The sequence below is a fragment of the Corvus kubaryi genome, unplaced genomic scaffold, assembly GCF_017639235.1.
Source record: "Corvus kubaryi isolate FWS band 111438036 unplaced genomic scaffold, C.kubaryi_AGA036_p1.0 65226, whole genome shotgun sequence".
Lineage (NCBI taxonomy): Eukaryota > Metazoa > Chordata > Aves > Passeriformes > Corvidae > Corvus > Corvus kubaryi.
Window position 1 is genome coordinate 76,889 of NW_024581851.1, and position 18,658 is coordinate 95,546.

General features: G+C 42.6%; 1 protein-coding gene across 1 annotated transcript in view; it reads right to left on the minus strand.

Moving 5' to 3' along the window:
* Nucleotides 1-14,358, minus strand: part of LOC121673127 (rhombotin-1) — a 54,294-nt gene extending 39,936 nt beyond the window's left edge. Inside the window, exon 1 of the mRNA XM_042046196.1 lies at nt 13,805-14,358. Coding sequence (XP_041902130.1) covers nt 13,805-13,829 — 25 coding nt within the window. The 5' untranslated portion in view covers nt 13,830-14,358. The remainder of the gene's footprint in view (nt 1-13,804) is intronic.
* Nucleotides 14,359-18,658: the final 4,300 nt, after the last annotated feature.

An 18,658-nucleotide genomic window follows, 5' to 3' on the forward strand; every position in this document is an offset into this window, starting at 1 on the left:
GCTTCCCACTGAGCCCATCGCTGTGTGAGGCAGCTGCATTCAGCAGGACCTTTTTAAAGGCTTCTCCAAGGCTAGCAACTGTAAGCATGACACCACAAACCCCACAGCCTTGAGTGAGTCAGCACCATTAATGTCATTCCCACATTAACGCACGGTGTCTTTGAACACTGATGCTCACATGAAACCAGGTTAAAAATCTTCAATTCCTGAAAAAGGAGCAGTGATAATGCTGCACCAAGCTCGTTTCATTTGGTCTGGGGTTTATTTTTCTGCTGCCATTTCCATAACAAGCAATCCCATCCCATTATGGTCAAGACGATGGGGTAGACTGTGCATAGGGGAAGAGAAGGAAAGATTTTGTGATATTTAGGAGCTGCACTTGCTGAAGAACAGCTGCACCAGTCAGTATCCCAAGTATGCTACCACAAGAATTATGTTTCCCTCCCATCCTCCCCGAAGTATTTAATTCAGGGCAGAAGGGGTAGAACGTGTTCACCTTTGAGCTCCCATGCCACAAGCGAGCATATTCATTCAGCTTCCCTATTTAACTAAATGGAGTTCACACATGCTGCAGGATAAAGTTACCTCTTGCCATCTGAAAGCAGTCCAATCAATGCTGTACACAGAGAGTAGCATTTGAATCAGCCTTAAGTTAATTCTTAGTCGTCGAAACTGTGACAGCATGCTGACCCTTTCAAGTCAACTGGGAGCAGGCAATCTTTGCAGAAGATCCTCAGGCCTTTAATCAGATTCTCAGTGGGTTTTAAAGAGATACTACAGCATCAGTTTGTAAACATCTCTCTAGTGAAAATAAAGATTACTTCTGACCTAGCCAATTACTCAGTCCCAGAAGATATATCCTAGAGTTATAATTGAACGAACCATAGGGAAAGAAAATACATTTTAGGTAGGGGGTAGCAAACCCAAATCCCAACTTAGGATGCACGCAGCACTGTATCCCACAAAAAGATCAGATACAGAGTGAAATGATTATAAAAAAAGTCCATTAAATCATCTAGTCCTTTTTCCCACCATGGCAAGATTGCTCTCTTGAGCACAGAGCCCTACTAAGAAGACTGCAAATTATCAGCTGAAGGTCTTCCTGAAAAGCAGCTGTGATGGGGAAAGACCAGATCATTATTTTGAGGAGACCCATAGTACGAGGTATTTGTTTACCACATCACAGAGAATCTGGGGTGAGATGCCAGCTCCTGGTAGCCCGGATTTGCTGCAATACGAGTAAGGAATGAGAAAGAAAATGCTGAAGAACGAAAAGAGGGGACCTGTGCTCAGCACCGAGACTGTCAGAGACATTAAACAGTCTCTTGTTGCATTACCTTAGAACTGTGCTTTAGCACGGCGAGCCACTGCATTCCATTGTGGAGAGATATAATTACTGATTAAAAAGAAAAAAAAAAAAAAAAAAAAAAAAAAGAAGTTAGTTATTCTGGAGCTATTACAGACTAATGTGTAACAGACATCATCTGATGGGCCGTAAAGGCTCCCAGGGCCATTACAGCCTCACAGGTCAGGACCTATTTCAAGGTTTTAAAGTTTGTGGATCACTGCTCTCAAGCTGAACAGCACAGGCAACACCTGCACACAGAAAAGCTAGGGGAGACTTCTGGGAGCAGCAGCTGCCTATGTGTTTTCACACTCAGATCAAACCAAATCACATCACTGAAAAGGAGTTCAGAACCTGCAGACATGGCTTTTGCCATTCTCATCAAGGAGTTCACCCGTAAGATTGTAGCTTGTGCCTTTTTACTTACTTATTTATTTATTTTTACAGGGAGCACTGAGGAAGAAAATGACACTATAACCTCCATGCTTCCCCATCAGGGCCCCCCTTCTATTTCACTTTCACAGAAAACTAAAATTCCCAGCCAAGTGACAGGTTTATAAAATTTTAATAGGGAAGAAAAAGGTAACCTCAGGCAGGATCTTACATGCAGACTTTCGCCATGAATGAATGTTCATGAAAATACGGGGCTTTTATGGAAACATTGACAGAGCTTCACAGGCTGTGGCATAAATGCCTCAACATGGACTGATGAGAAGGACTAGTGAGTCCCAGCTCCTACAGCCAGAGGCTATGGCACCATGCCTTTCTCTAACCCAAGCAAGTCAGCTTCATGCCTCCACTGTCCTCTGAGGAAAGCTGATCTAGAGACCAGAAGCCCAGAAGCTTTTAAATTGGTAGCCTAGAAACATTCTTAGCCATTTCCAACTACTTGTTCTAATGTTTTGGGGTAAAAAGTCCACTTTCCTTCCTCCCTGGTGTTTCCCCTCCCAGAGTGCTTATCCAGACCAGTCAGCCTTCATTTTGCAAAGGCAGATGAGCTGAAGCACAGATTGCTCTTCATGAGGATCCTCTCTGCCCCTACTTCCACATGGATTTACTGTCCCTTAGCATGAGGGATCTGCAAGTTACCCATAGTAGACAAGGTCTGTCAGTGCCTCTCTCCAGCATTATTAACAGGAATCATTATTAGCAGTTCCTTGTTCTATTTATTCCAGGATTGCATTTGCCTTTCACCAGCTACTTCACACCTCAGTCCTTTTGAGGTCAACCACCATCTGTCCAAGCCACCCTTTTCCTCTTCTTCTGCCCTTTCCAGCTGGTGGTAATTCCTGCTTGTAGACATTCCAGTGAGCCCCAAAAAGATCAGCTGGGATTTCTGGGCTCCTTTTCTTACTGTTTTGAGCTTCATACAGGAATGAAACCAAGGGGCAACAGCACAAGACTTCAGTTTCCCTCCCACCAGTTACTTGCACCACAGAATCTATCAGTGGTGGTTTTATACCATCAGGAAATCTGTTCTTAGTGCTCACAAAGTAGGTATCCCACCCTCTGAACTGAAAGGTCATCCGAATGACTCGTGTTGGAAAGCAGAATTCATGGCTTTGGTTTCAGGATCTAAAATACCACTTCTGAAGACTGGGATTCCTGAGGTTCATTGCCCCTCTTCTCCCAGGTTCGGGATAGAAGGATTATTTCTCATTCACAAAAAAAGAAAGAGATGCCACAAGGAACAGTCCCATCCTGTTTAGACTGCCATTTCTTAAAGCAGCAGCAATCTAAGAGCAGTGCTCCATAGCTAAGGTAGCACAGAATCAGAATGGTTGGAAAAACCTTATATAACCATCCCGTACAGAGCTAAAGGAGTTTGTTACTTTTTGCCAGGCACTGAGTGTGCACAAGCACTTCTGCAAGTCAAAATTTTTCTTCTAGAAAACTTGAAGCTTCTTAATTGCAAGAGAAATATGGGTAGCCAGGAACGGTACCTGTGCCATAGATAAAACCAATGGTTCTCTCAAGCGTGACAGAGACCTAAAGTGGCCAAGAGCCAGCTCCACCCAAAAACTCCTCCTGATCTCTTCAGAATTTAATTGGCATTCTTTTTAGCACACACACAAGGCAGATTAAAGAAAAACCCAAACAGTGTGCAGGGTGGAAGCACCATTACACGGTATTAAAATGTCAGAGGTTTGAGCTCTGTGTTGGTTTAGTCATGAGTTACCAACAACCACTGATGGCAGACATAAAGCTTCCCTTAAATTATTAAGCATAAAACAGCAGACTGTAATATTTTGCTAAACCAAAGTACAGACACAGACAAAGATGTCATTTCAATATTTGAAACCAGCAAGTTTAATTTAAAATAAGAGCAAACCAATAAGCTCAGAAAATAGCAATGTGTGAGAGGAAAATTACACTGCTAGAGAAAAAAGTGGAAGGACTTAAGAAATTTATAAAAGTAATCTCCAAGTGGAAATTAGAAATCAACCCCTAGAAACAGAATAACACAAAAGAAATATTACTGTCCACTTTCTAAATCAATATAACACTGCTACACGACAGAATTACCATGGTAACTCAAGTAAAAAGAATAAAGCAATTCTTATTATTTCAAAATAAAATCACAGCCTGAAGCCCAGCTTTTATTACAACTGCTGATAGATCGCTGGCTTGTATTTATCTGAAATATTGCTTTTCAATCAGCTATTTTATGAATGTACAAATTTCACTGAGCAGCCCACTTAGACCAAATGCTCAAAACCTGCCCCCCAAAAAACTAGTCAAGGAATCGATTATATATATGCATACTTTTTTTTTTGTTTTTAAAGGGAGCGTTACTCTATATATATATATATTCTTTTTCCACTCTCTCCAAGTTAAAGAGAGATAAGGAAATGAGCGAGAGTAAGTTAAAACCTTGTTTAGTCTGGCCTCTCTAAATTCCAACTTAGATTCCCTGGAAAAACAAAACCAAAAAAGCAACAGAACAACAGTAATAAGAGAGAACAAAGAGGAATAACAGCGCACCCTAAATACTGCAGCCCCTGCACAAGGACAGGGAACGCGAGAACATCAGGGGGTGTGCACAAACACACACATGAGAGGAGACACATCTGTTCCCTCCTGATCAAAGGCAAAGAGAAAACACTGTCTAAATACAAAGTTGCTCAAGGACGTTTTGACTTGCCCTGCTGGGTACTTTAGACTTTTCAAACATTGTTTGTACAGCTTGGAAAGTGCATCAAGCTCAGGATACTCGTCTGCGTTTCAAGCACGCTGAAGGCACAGCTCAGCCAAGTTCCCCCACGCCCCCACTGCTGGTGCCACCTTTTAAACACATTAGTGCAAGGGGAAAACCAGCAGGTCACCTTCTGCTCTGCTCCCCCAGACGTTCAAAAGAGCATCGATCGGCACCTGAACGCAACAATCAGTCTTAAAAATAACAGGCTCCTCCTCTGCCCCGCCCCTGCCGCAGCAAACACCCCGGAGCAGCCCGGTACCCAGGTATGGGGCAGAGCGCCGGGGGGATTCGGAGCCAACACACGGACATCCGACACAGCTGCTGGCTGAGAAATTAAGGCACCATCTATCAAACAAGAAGGCCGCTGAGGAAATGCCTGTAGACTGTCAGGATGTTTTCCAGCACAGTCTTACCCCATTTTTTCTGTTGCCCCCGTGAAATGGCAGAGGGGGACGAGACCGACACTCACAGTCATCGAAGGGGGAGGACGGGAACGTGACCAACGCTCATAATTATGGCAGGAAGATTAGCTAGAGAAGGCTTATCTTCAACAATTTGCAATTGCTTGGACTGGACCTCAGGGATAAAAAACCCCCAAAATTAAAACTGCCAACTGAGAGGGGATCAATAAACCTGCCCCTGAAACAGTTAAGGAGAGCAATTGTTTCAATAGCACTCTGTTCTTCCCAGGAGATCCAGAAGTTATTTCTCCCTTCTTCTGCAGATGTCTGACCTCCTAACCCAGCATGGGACAGCAGGCAAGGTGGGACCCAAGCCCAGCAGAGAGGAACAAACCAGGGACAGCTGAAACACAAAAGCCCACCCATGCCTCATGGGGGGTCAGGCACATCCCCCAGATATCCAGGCCTTAGTTCCAGGGGATGATCACTTGGGGTGCACAAATTCCTCAATACTGGCAAAATGCTTTGAGGATTAAAAGCAGCAGTGATATGCCAAGTATCATAGCTGGAAGTAAAGACAAATGCTGCAACAAGAGCAATAAGCCACCTGCCAGCTGTCTTTTATACTAAAATATTTCAGTGTTCTTAGAGCCGCTTAATTTCCCATCTCGCTCCAAGTCCAGAGGAACTTTGTGGGTTGCTAGCTTTGCCATGCAGCAGTGACATAGCTCATTATTTTAAAAACAGATTTAGAATCTGTGATCACCCAGCTCGATCTAAAAGTATGCACTGTCTTTTAGTATAATGTGATCCTTCGCCATCTACTGCAAATGGGTTTAAAAGCAGTGGTGGAAACAATATGTGCTTAATCTGAATGTGGACTGCAGAGAGGTTGCACACTCAAATATCCTGTTTTGTGTGGTATCTGGTTGTATTTTAAAACACCTTTTAGACTTGGAGCCAGCTGAGGGCACAAACAATCATATACAGATTAGAAAAAGGAAGAAGTTGGGGGGAACAAAGAGGAGCCCAGTCTGGCACACTGAAATAGGACACTCTAAATATCACTTAGTATTTCTTTAAAAGAAAAACTGGCTGTAATAGTAAGCTTCAGAGAAACAATAAATGCAGAGGTGGTTAAAGACTTTTTATTCAAATAAAGTCTTGCCCCAGGAGATGGAAGTAGAGTCTTGAAATATGGAGATAGGATTTTACATGTGCTAAAAGCATCAGTGTGACACTTTTTGGAAAAAAAAAGGGGGGAAAATACCTTCGTTGTTATACATGACAAAAGAGCAACTAAATGTTTGCTTTGATCCCAGCGTGTAAAGGGTGAAGCTTTTAGGCAAGGAGCGGCAGGTGATCTCAGCTCTTCTGCAAGTCCTAATGCTCCTAAAAGCCACTCTTCCAGTTTCTGTAATTGGGCATCAGTAGTTAATGTAGTATTGACTGCATTACATGCTCCTGTGCATCCTCTCACTAATGCCAATTGCATCACCTTGTACATTTACCATATTGCTTAGCCAATAGCTGTTAAAAGCAATCCAAATCATGAATCATATAGGAAACTTTTAGCAAGACACGACATCCAAAGGAGACAATTTACAGTTGAGTTAATCTGGGTACATTAGCGAGACATGGATTCAGGAAGACAGACCAATTTATGTTACTTTAGTTTTACCCTTTATTGCTTTGTATAGGCAAATGAATGGAAGGGCATGGAGTAAAAACAGATATAAAGGAGTCCTTTTCAAAACAGATCTCCATTCTGTGCAGACAGGTCAAAGGGTTTGAGACTGATGCTTATTTAGGCTTTCATAACCGTAACAGGGTACTTACAGAAATCATTTTCCACAAAGGAGTATAAGGATAAATATATAATGGATTCTGAATAATGTTCAGTACCCACCCTCACTGCAAGTACATTAATGCAGAAACCTGGCTGCTCAACATTATCTAAGGCACGGCCTGCCCAGGAGTCACCTGCCACCAAGAGTGCCAGGAAGAGGAGTCACACGAGGTCTGCCCATGAGCTCAAGGCAGGAGGCATTCCAAAAAAGACACCAAGGCTCACCAGCTCAAGCCAGTCCCCTTCCCAAACATCTCTACCATGTCACTTGTCAACACACAGAAAGTCCAATCTTCTCCTCCCTACCTGCCCTGAAGAGATGGCATCCTTTTGAAACATACACCCATTTCTCTGGAACAGAAGGAAAGGACACAAGCGATAAAGAGGTATTGGTTAACCCACTTCAGCTGCAAGGTAGAGCCAACCAGGAGATAAATTAGGAGTGAGTTCCCTCTGAAAAAGTACATTTTACAGAACAATTTCACACTGGATGCTTGACCAAAAGATGCATAGCGAATCGACATAGCCCCTTTCTGCTTTTCTGATCAAGCTCAGTAGCATCAGTAAAATAGAGATGGGAAAAGAAAAAAGGACAGCTAGGAAGTGTGCTGTTGCCTCAGCTTTTATGGGTAGTGAGTAATTGCAGTATTTGTGGAGGGGAAAGAAAAATAAAATTTTTAAAAAGTGGTAAAGGAAATCTAGGGGAAATAATGGCTCTTCAGCCAAAAACTTTACAAAAGAGAAACTGAACTGCATCCTTAAATACTGGATTCCAAAATGCTGGAAACTGTGGTGCTCTAAGCCTTGTTTAAAAAAAGATCATGATTCCCCTTTGAAAACCTTCCAGAGGTCCCTTCGAAAGAGTTGCACATGCAGGGAAAATGCCAAAACAAAACATTTTCACTAGCTGATCAATTTAAACAGCTGTGGTAAAGCTGCAGCCACTGGCACCATCATTAACAATTTAAAGCATGGCTGCTTTTGTCTTCCTTCCCAGTTACATTCTCATTATGGCTTTTTATTTATTAGAAACACAGTCCTCTGGAATACATTTCTATATCTCGGATCCATAATAAACCAAGTAGGAATATCCCTGGCTTCTACTCAAATGGATGTTTACATTGGAGAGAGGGTTAATTGTTTAATTCTGGTCCAAGTTCTCTGCAGTTCAGTCATGAATATGCAACAATCATCCACTTTTTCTTTAGGAGAAACTTGAACTGTTGATATCAGTAGTTTAAAAGGAAGGCAAATAATACTTTCACTGCCCAAACCACCCTTTCAGAGTTTGATTAGCACACAAGGAACTCTGAACATTGGCATAAAGAGTTTGAAAATATTCAATGACATTTAAAAACCCTCTAAATTTGGGCAAGAGCATCCATTATCTGCTTTGATACATAATGTAAGTAGAGAGTAGTTTGCAAGAACATTCACTGGAGAGTTGAGCATCTGTTTGCAGGGACAGCACCCCACATTGTGCTTGGAAACTTGGGCTTGGGAGTCATCCCATTGGAGGGCAGAGAAAACACACACAGAGAACTGAAAAAACAGTAGCTGTGGTGGATTTTTCTCAGACCATCTATAGGTTTAATTATGTTAATCTAATAGTGAACAACTTTCATTTTAAAGCACCCTTCCCTCCACCCCCAAGTCTTCAGTGAATAGGAGCTACATTCACTGAATAAATCATTCCCTGGCAACAGTTACGCACATTATTGAAGTTGGGGGCAGCGATTTCTATACGGTTTAAAACAATGTCTATGTATTCTAAATGATGACAATTCTGTCCAATTTTTAAAAGATATAGACCCATTAGAGTTTTATAGTTCAGCATTTAGCAGCATCTGCAGTGCCGTCTTTATTCTTATGCTGCAACACTTAATGCTTGATGCCATTATTCTGATTTTGAATTGATTTCAAGTAAAATACCTTATTTGCCATAAACTTTCATATTCTTTACCTAAGTAGGACTCCTCACAGATGCAATCAGTCATAATGCTAGAAGAACAGTTTGCCTTTAGCAGAAATGTAATAGTTCATGCTAATGACAGCGAAGCAAAACTTTGAGCGGCAAGCACATTTCCAAAGAGAATAAAACCACCTCTAAACACAACGCCTGAAAACTTTAAGAAAGCCTCCAAATGAAATCAATTAATCCTCCAACCATGATAAATTTCTTAACCATTTAAGAAACGCATTTCAGACTCTGCTGTGACCCTTTATCACCAGACCTAATGGATTACTTTATTAATAATGCACTGCTCTTAAAAGGAATTTTTCCGAAGATTCTACCATAAGAGAGCATTTTTGGAATGACTATGACAAACAAGCTGACATGTTCACGTTGTATTTATTAAAGATAATAAAATTTAACACTAACTCCAAAGAAGACGAATTATGTTCTGCTGCCAGGGTATCAAGTATACCTTCTACTGCATTAAAGCAAAATTAGAGCAGACTGATTTCCAAGAACAAGCTGCTTCTTTTGCCCTATTACCCAAGCTGGAAAATGTCCTTACACTGTTTCAACGCTTGTTATGTCAACTAGACAATTATCACGTGTCAACAGCATCTGGGAATGAAGTATGATGACATCCTACCCAGATCCTTCAGCTATCTGGTCTGAACAAACACTAGGAACTATGTGATTGCCTGCCATACTCCTGCACAAAGCAGTTTGCTCCTCTTAGGCCTGCTACCTCCTTTCACTCCTCTTCTTCCCATAGGATGAGATTTCTTTAAAAGGATACCTAAGGTTATCAGTGCTCCAACTACAGCAGCCTCAATTTCTTGAACAGCTTTAGGCAATTACTTTACTACCCCTTGGTTCTATCATGCTTCCATATTTGCCACTTCAGGGGCAGAGGGAAGCTCTAGGAAGAGCTGCCTCTAGCTCCACACTTGATCAGCTTTGGAGAAACAGTCCAAACGGTTTTTAGGTCCTTTATGACCAAACCGAGTCTTATGTTCTGCTGCCGAATGTGCTCCGATTTTATTCAGAATACTTCTTTGAGAACTTTTTATCTCCTCTTCATGAATATATTAATCCACTGCTGTACTTCTGAGTCACAAAAGGACACTGTCATGAACTAAAGCCAGACCAAACCTCCAAAATTACACCAAAAGCATATGTGTGAAGATCAAGCCCTCAAAAAAACCAACAGGTAACTCAGCTAAGTAGGCAAAAATAAGATCTTTGGTGACCTTTATTAATCATTCTTTGAATAAGCTGATGTCTGGGAAGATATGTAGGGATTCCTCATACATGGTAAGCTAGATACCAGTGGACCATGGAGGAGGTCCGTGGTAGAGGGGCACAGGAAAGAACGAGAGAGCTTCAAGAATATTAGGCAAAAGAAAATTGCCTAATTTTCATGTCACATGAGGAAAAGCCACTGTGCCATGTCCCCTTCTCTCTCTGCATGACTCCTCAATAGGTACCCCCGAGAAAGGTACACTCAAAGGCAAACAAAAGATAGCAGCAGCACGCAGAACAGCTCTTCCTCCTACGTGGCACAATTTGTACCTGCTTTATTTCTGTGCCTATGATGACTTTTTTCGACACAACAGGACCGCTTGGACCTATGTTGCTGGAGATAGGCAGGTGGATATGGAGAGACACCTCTGTATAGGCAACTCCATCTGGCAGCTGGCATACTCCCTTGTGAAGCCAGCCCACAGCTCTGCTGTCCTGGCCAGGGCGCTGTGGCACAGTTCCTGTCACTGACATTACACAATCCATTTCTCAGCTTTTCTAACGCCAAATGCTGCGGGTTTTTACCTTCTGTGCGGGGCAAGATGGGCTCTCACACAACAGGGAACCCAACTGCTGCTACTAATGCAGTTTCAAATTACCTAATATTCATTGCCCTAAATATCTCCCATCCACCTAAGACCCATTCTCCAACCCCAATGCACACAACCACTAAGTATCCATGTTTTTCCTTCCATTTTTGAACAAAATACGAGATTTTCTTTCTATGTAAAACCAAGGTACACGTTTAATGGAGTCCACTGATGTGTTATTTACTCAGCCTACTCTTGTGATCTGTTTAATCAGAGTTCTGCTTGAAAACACAAAGGATCCATGATTTGGGGTGCTCCTGTCTATGCAAACATCGGGATGAACACACAGCTGATCAGTGTTTTTACAAGTGCATGCACACTCCACAATTTGGTTGAAGGATGCTATGTCTGGTTAACACAGCACAAGTTAGCTGAAAAGGAAACTTTCACCCCACACACACATAACAAAGAGCCGTGATTTCTATTAGCGCATTTCATACCATACATGCTGATTACCAGGCTGTGCTTCATTGTTAGCAGAGATTACAGCTGGGATAAGCTGCAGCTTTTTCCTAATTGCTATTATGATGACTGAATTTTTGTTTTGTGTCAAGCATTATTCACACATTATACTCCAAAATTTGATCCCTCTATGATGCATTATTGATTCCATGCAGGCAATCATACTGCCGCCGATGTGAAGAATTAATTTGGGCTATTTTACTTGATTTGCATTGCTCCATCATAGCAGAACATAGTTCTGTGGGGAGGCACAAATTGAAAAGGGAGCTTTAACAAAATACAGAAAATGCTGCCGTCCTTTAAAAGAGATGAATCCTAAGGAGGGAAAAAAACCCCAAAAAACCCAAACCCAGCACAACACGTGTGGTCCTGAAAGAAATAAGGTCAGTCAGCCAAATTCATCTTAGTCAGAGGAAGGTTACAAGAGTAGCCTTATGCCTCTAATAAAGTAAACTAGCTTGCTTCAACTTATATTGCCAAAGAAAACAACTGAACACCTCTGAGAGTGACACTGCTTCAAAGCCTTTGAAACCCTGTTAGCTTCATTTGTTTTCCCAGCATAAGCAATACTCAAGCACTTAGTGTGTCTTTCATCCACAGGCCAGTCAACTGCAAAGCTGATCTAGAAGATGGGTAACAGATGCTCCACATCTACTCATTTTTTTTTTAAAGTTCTACTGTGTTAATAAAGGAACTTAGGAGATCTTAACAGAAATAAAGCCCATGATTTATTTTTTTTCCCCCCTCAATAAGATTATTTCACAGTTTTGGGATGCCAACTTAATTAGCACAGAATGAATTCAGAAGGGCACAACGACTTACACACAGACTTTGATCTCACATTGGTCAACTCTTAGTCCAAATCTGATTGAATCTACATACAAGAGGGCACTGATAATGATGCATTTCTGCTTGGTCTCATATTTTAAAGGTGTCAAGTCTTTGTGAAAAGTCCACGTTTTTTCATTGTCCCAAATACTTCGTGAAACGAAACCTCACATGCCATCCCAGAAACTAGATGCAAATTCTACCTGCATGAACATGCCAGACTGAGAATTTTAGAAATCAAACCTATAATGAGAGAAGACCTCAAAATGCTATGTCTAAAACACTCCCTTTTTTTGGGAGGCAAGGAAAGGAGAGAGGGAAAAGAAACTTTAGTAGAAGACTTCTGGTCCTTCAATAGTCAAAGCCTTCCTAATTAGTCTCCAGTGCAGTACTAATTCAGTTTTAAAATACTAGAAGACAGATATGGGTTGTGGAATAAAAATCATAGAATTTCAACTTAATAGCAGCTTTCAGCATTAGTCACAAAACATGGTTAGCATGACCCCAACAGAGGAAAGTAAGTGACTTTGAATTACAAGTTATTTTTCTCATAAATATTTTAAAAAGCAATACATATATTCAAGTAAAATCAATGCTACTGCCCAAATGCCCAACTTCCAATTTCTCCAAGCCCTTTTGCTCCCAGTGAAAAGCTGCTTCCTGTCTACAGTGTTACAAATATTCAGTAATTTCTCCTACTTTCAAATGGCAACAGCCTACGCTATGACTTTTTTTTTTTTTACACTTAAAGAGATTTCTAAAATAAATTTTAAAAGATCAGGGAAATCCATTACACGGCACACTTCATCCATTTATAAAGATGGAATGAAATAAGGAGATAATGGGTAGAAATGCCTGTTAGAAGTTAAGATGCAGTTCCCACTTTCCATGCACAAAGTGCCGCCAAGGTGGAGGTCCTTGGCAAGAGGCAGCACCATCGATAGAAGTCCATGTGGATGGCTACAGAAATGTTCTGCTCTGCCTCCGTTTTAATCCTTGCTCTCAGGCTATGAGCTATGAGGGACAACCTAAGCCAAAAAGCAGCCCTTGAAAAAAAAAAACTTAATTAAAAAGTTGCGATTGGACTTACCACCTTCATCCCAGAAACTACTGATGACTGAGCAGTTAAGTTGCACACCCTGGCAGGCACCATGCAAAAGATAGCATCAGGTCATTCAGGCTACTCACTAACACTGTCTGATATCACTCAGATCAATTTGTTCCCCTTAAGCATCCTTAATGAGGACTAGCCAGCTTAAAAAAATAAGTATATGTGAAATCCTAAAATAAGTCAAGCTCTCCTTCAGTTTCATTCATGAAATTACCTTCCAAATGAACCTCCACTTCTGCCATTAATTCTTAGAATAAACCAATGCTTTTTTTCCTGCCACAGCAGCTTATTAGCTTATTGTCATTATGTTTATAGCTATGAAGAAAAGCTGTGAGAAATAGATATTAGAGGCGCACATTAAAGAGACCTAAATGGCATGCAATGAAAAGGAAAGAAAATCTCAAAATTAGATTTACAATAAAAGCTGTTAAAACAAACAGGCTAAAATGGATATATTAACTTGCAGAAAGAAAAATCTACATAGATATTAAAAAAAAAAATCAAGCTGTTTCTGCTATGTCCATCAGCAAACAGAGCCTGGAGTAAACCCTTCTTGGCTGTCCGATCATGTCAGAGAAGAGATAAAAAAAAAAAAATAAAGAGCAAGCATGCTTTTACCTACACAAGAGAAAAGCATCAGAAGCTCAAAGCAGAGCACTCTGAAATGCACAGTGCACACCTGCTTCAAAACTATTTATTTCTACATTAGCAGCACACAGAAGACACCAAGCACAGGCTTACACAATCTCAGCCCACCTACCGTCCTCCTTGTCCAGCACCATCATCTCCGCAATCAAGAAAAGTCTGGGCACAGATGCTTCTTCTCCAGGAGCCTCCGCTCAGGGGAGAGGAGAACAAGTCTCTGGGAACACAAATGAGCTACGGTACAGCTGATCGTCCTTTAGCAGCAAGCGAGCTCTAATTACCCAGTTGTCCAGCTTTTAACCTAGATTGCACTCAGTTAGAATTACACTCAGAAATAAAGCACTTTGCAGATACAAAAGCAGTCTCACCTACTTTTGTGCCTCAGAATTGCAAGGAACTAAAACTGCAATTTAGAAAGAAGGGGGATCAGAGCTGTTTCTTTGGTTCTCACCTTCTAAATGGCTCAATTTACACAGTATAATCTATTTTAATGTAATTGCCTTTGATAGCTCATAACCCTGGCTGTTGCAACTACACAGCTTTCAGCCTTATAAAGTGTTTTCCCTTTGGATTTAAGCTGACTCTAAATCCGGAATTGTATTCAGAGAGGGTAGAATACCTAAGCCCGACTAGTGCTGCCTCTGCCTCTCAATTGGTGAGCCTTGCACACTTGCAATGAATAAATGCGCGCGTTTGGCAGGGCCCCCTCTCGTGCTGCTGCCGGGGATTCCTGGCGGAGCGCGGCTTCCCGGCTCAGCAGCACCACCTGCAGCCCGCCCGGCCCCCGCCCAGGTGCCGCCGGCCGCGGGGCCACCTGCGCCGCCGCCGCTTTGTGCTCTGCGGGGCCGGGGCACGGGGGATGCTCCAGCTCTGCTCCCTGCGGTTTGGTCTGGCAGGTCAGAGGCTCAGAACTCTCCGCAGCTGATGCCGGCTGCGTTACAGCAGCCCCGCTGCTCCCAGCCGCATTTCACACGTCTCTGGTGACCTAAAACTTGATACTAATTTTCTGCACAAATATTTTGGGTTTGTTTTCACATGTCGGTATTAGTTTCAGGGTGTACTCCAGAGAATGCAGCTTCATTTTCACTAGGTCGATATTAAAATGAATTTACCTAATCAAACACGGTACAAGCCCTTACAGGTTGGCTTCACTTTTCAGAAATGCCATCAATGCCCAAATATAAAGTGACAAGTGGGGAGCCCACGTCTTTTATCCTTCGTCCTGCACCTCTCAGTCCTTTTTCAGACAAGTCATCTGTTGTCTCCAATGGCTCTCGTAAGGAGTGTGGGATCAGATGCTTCGCTACCAAGATCAACAGCACCGTTTCACTCATCTCAGCCTTTTAATCTGAGAAAACATTTCATTTCTGCTTTAATGATACTTCTTCCTCCCTTTTACAACTGATACAATGGTACTCTAAAGAGCATGATAGCAGGCTCCAGTTATATATCCTTAATACTGATTTTTAATTAGATTCCTTATCCCCAGCTGAAGTGGCTTTTCCTTCCCCCTTCATTCACAATACTTAATCCTAACAGTCCTTGAGAATATTTGATGTTAAATGTATCGTTTTACATTGAACTGTTTTCATCTAGTGCTTCCAACAACTCCTGTTTCCTAGTGATACTAGTTTGCAAGTGTTGAATATGTATTTTAGCGTAAGAGTGCAACCACCATAAATAATCACTTTCTTTCAGGGAGTGTCACAAGCTAAAAAGGAGGAGGACTTTATCCCAAAGATTAAAGTCTAATAGTTAAAAGCATCCATGCAAAAACTAACAAAACTGCAGGCTTTTCTAGGTTTGAGGCACTTTAATACTTTCAATATGCCATTGGCCTCCATCAGAAAATGGTGAACTCCAAAAATGTTCTATCTTTGCGTACTTTTCAACCTTGTCACCTTCAAAAACGGCAGATTTACCCCAAAACATACGGTGCATTTCAACTTCCACTATTTGGTAACTACAAGAAAGGCAGGGTTTTGATAAAAATGACGTTGGCCATTGTCTGTCACAGCTGACTTCTGCAGCAGAGCAAACTAGCAGACATAATGCACTCATGAAAAAATACGCAGTACCGGATCAATGTACATTTTATTCCTTTACTGCTCCATCATGTCATAGAGGCTGGATTACTCCCTGTGCAAACAGATTTTTTTAAACACTTTATCTGCTTACTCATTTCACACACCAACAATTAAAAATAAAAGTTTTCTAACCCCCAACACGTTTGTACAGCAATTTAAGTCAACTACAATTAACACAATCTGTTGGAATTAATCATGCTACCTGACGTCAGTTTACTTTTCTAAGCAGAAATCTGGTCTTTGCAATCAAAACATTTATGTATTTGAGAAATATCGTAACTCTCATTATCTCGAAATTTATAAATGTGCTGCACGGTGTGTAGGTTGGCTTGCCCACAGCAAATTCTGCCATGATTTATGCAGTGGAACTGACTAAAATGCGAGCCTTGAAGTTCTTCTCTTTCAACCTTTCTCTCCCCCACCCCTCTTGCCCCTCTTCTCTCAGTTCCTAACATTTTGTTCAGGGAAGATACCTGCCAAAGTTCCACTGTGAACCAGTATTTTCTGATATCAAGTCATGTTGCATCAGTCAAGTTATATTATGTCACTTCAAACATACAAAATGCTGTTACCTCCCCGACATAACTTGACGCGATGCCACAACACATCAAGTCAAAAACATTATTACTGTTGTTATTTTTTCAATCTGCCCCTTCATCCTCAGTGGTATCTGTGAAGAGCCACAAAAAAGTATTATTGAGTCTCTACTACTTCTCGGCACCGCAGAGCGTGCCTGCCAAGGAAGCTTTTCGCTCACAAACGCGGAGCGGAAGCACATATCCGCAGTTATCGCACCGCTGGGGCGATCCTGGTGTCACACTGGGGCTGGCACACACCCCTAAGGCCCCAAGCTGAAAGAGTGGGCAGCTGCCTCTGAGGCCATGGCCATGGCCCAGCTTCCCAAGTAGCCTTCAGGGATGCAAAAGCAAGGGACACATATCTACAAGGCAGCAAGTGTCCTCCTTGCTATGCACCAGGACTTCTGGGAGGGGTAATCCTGAAATCCTGCCTTCTCTGTGCAGTAATGACTATGAATACCCCCACTGCTGCCAGAGACCTCAAAAGAAGAAAACCCCTCAAAGAAAAACCCTACATGGCAAAGCCTCTTAAATCAAGGGGAGAACTGGACAGTAGCCACAACGCTGGGATTTTTAGATGGTAAAAATCAGACCGGCTTCTGGGAAAAAGAAAAATAAAAGGGAAAAAAAAGGGCCATTTATGGGAGTAAAACAGACCCATTTTTATTAACAAGCTCATTCAAGCTTGATTTCAAAAGGAATTGGTTTAGTTAGCAAAAGCTTACATTTTAGTCCATTTGTAAACTGTGCAGGTCCAGCATCCCCTTTTAACATTCACAGATGAGCGGGCAAGTGGAGCCCATTTGAATCAGGCAGAAAGAAACTTGAAAAGGTAAAATGACCTCTTCATAAAAAGAGTTTCTTCTCTGAGTCTCACTTCCTATACCCCATTTCTCCAGTGCACCTTAGAAAGTGCCCATAATTTCTCCTCAAGCATAACTACTCATCAACAGCACAGGAGATTCCTAGGCATTACCGCACCTTGTTGCTCTGATCTTCACATCCTTCTCATCAGGGGTTTGTTTCCTACTTTGCTCCTTTTTTAAGTGCACCCCACACTAATTTCCTCTTTACCTCTCCCACCCACCACCATTATTCCCTTTTATACAGCCGCTCGTGAAATCTCCTGGAAGGAGGCTGTTGAGAACTGTCTGGATAATCAACGGTTCTAGTTTCATTTCCTTACAGCACCACCACACCGGCCCCGAGCTCCTTGAGTTTAATGAGTGTGTCTGCGACACTTGAAAGAGCCCAAACATCCCTATTAGGAAACCCTCTTCAGATCTCGGTCTCTCCTCGCAGCTCACCTGTGCCTCTCGCCCCTGCAATGGAGGCAGCATCCTGCTGGCAGCCTGTCAATCACAGGGAAGCAGACACAGGTCGGCAGGCACCCCCTGACAGAGAGTCATGGGGATGAAGACATCACCCTGTTGTTATTATTATTAACGGGTATTAATAGAGATGTTAAGAGCCCTTCCTCCCTTTTCCTTCAGCAGCTGAGCAAAATCAGGGGACTCTTCCAACGCAGGTCACCCCTGAAAGTGAGGTCAAGGAGAAACACAAACCTTGTTGCACACATCAGTAAGAAATTACCCGTGTTTAATTCCTCGGCCGTTACTTCACGTTTTTACCTTACTGCACAGGGAGCGAGGGATGAGAAAAGTCTTTCTACCGTTCTCTCTCCCTGACCAGTTAGGTAAGTTCATTCCCTCTTCTCCAACACACGCGCTTTCCACTGGAGCACTACAGACCCCATTAATAACACTACATCAGTTTACTTCAGAGGGCTTCAAGAAACTGGAGGAAAGAAAGATGCTGGCAGAGGGATTCTCCGAGGGCCCAGAGGCATGTGACGAGCGTGCAGCGAGCTCCCTCCCCACGCACCTCTCTGGGGCAGTGAGCATTTAACCTTGTGGTTGTCAGCGCTTCGGCCTCCTCCCACACGGCCGCTCGCACAAGCCAGCCCGGGATTGCTCTTCGTGCCCCGTCCCACTCGGCGGTGTCGCGGCGGGCGGACTCCCCCCATTCTGAGGCAGAAACTCCAGACCAAAAGGATAGGGGAAAGGGAGGGAAAAGAGGTAGGGGGAAAAAAAAAAAAAAAAAAAAAAAAGGAAAAAAGAAAACAGCGAAGGAGAGCATCTCCCACTTGTCCCTTGAGCCTGACGTCCACTTTTCCGAGTTGGAGCCCCCGCCAGCCCGACACAGGGACATTCTGTGGCCATTTACACAAGCACGCAGGGCCGCCCTGCCCGCAGTGGGAGCGCGGGGCGCCGTTCGGGCACCCGCGGCCTCGGGAGCCACCGG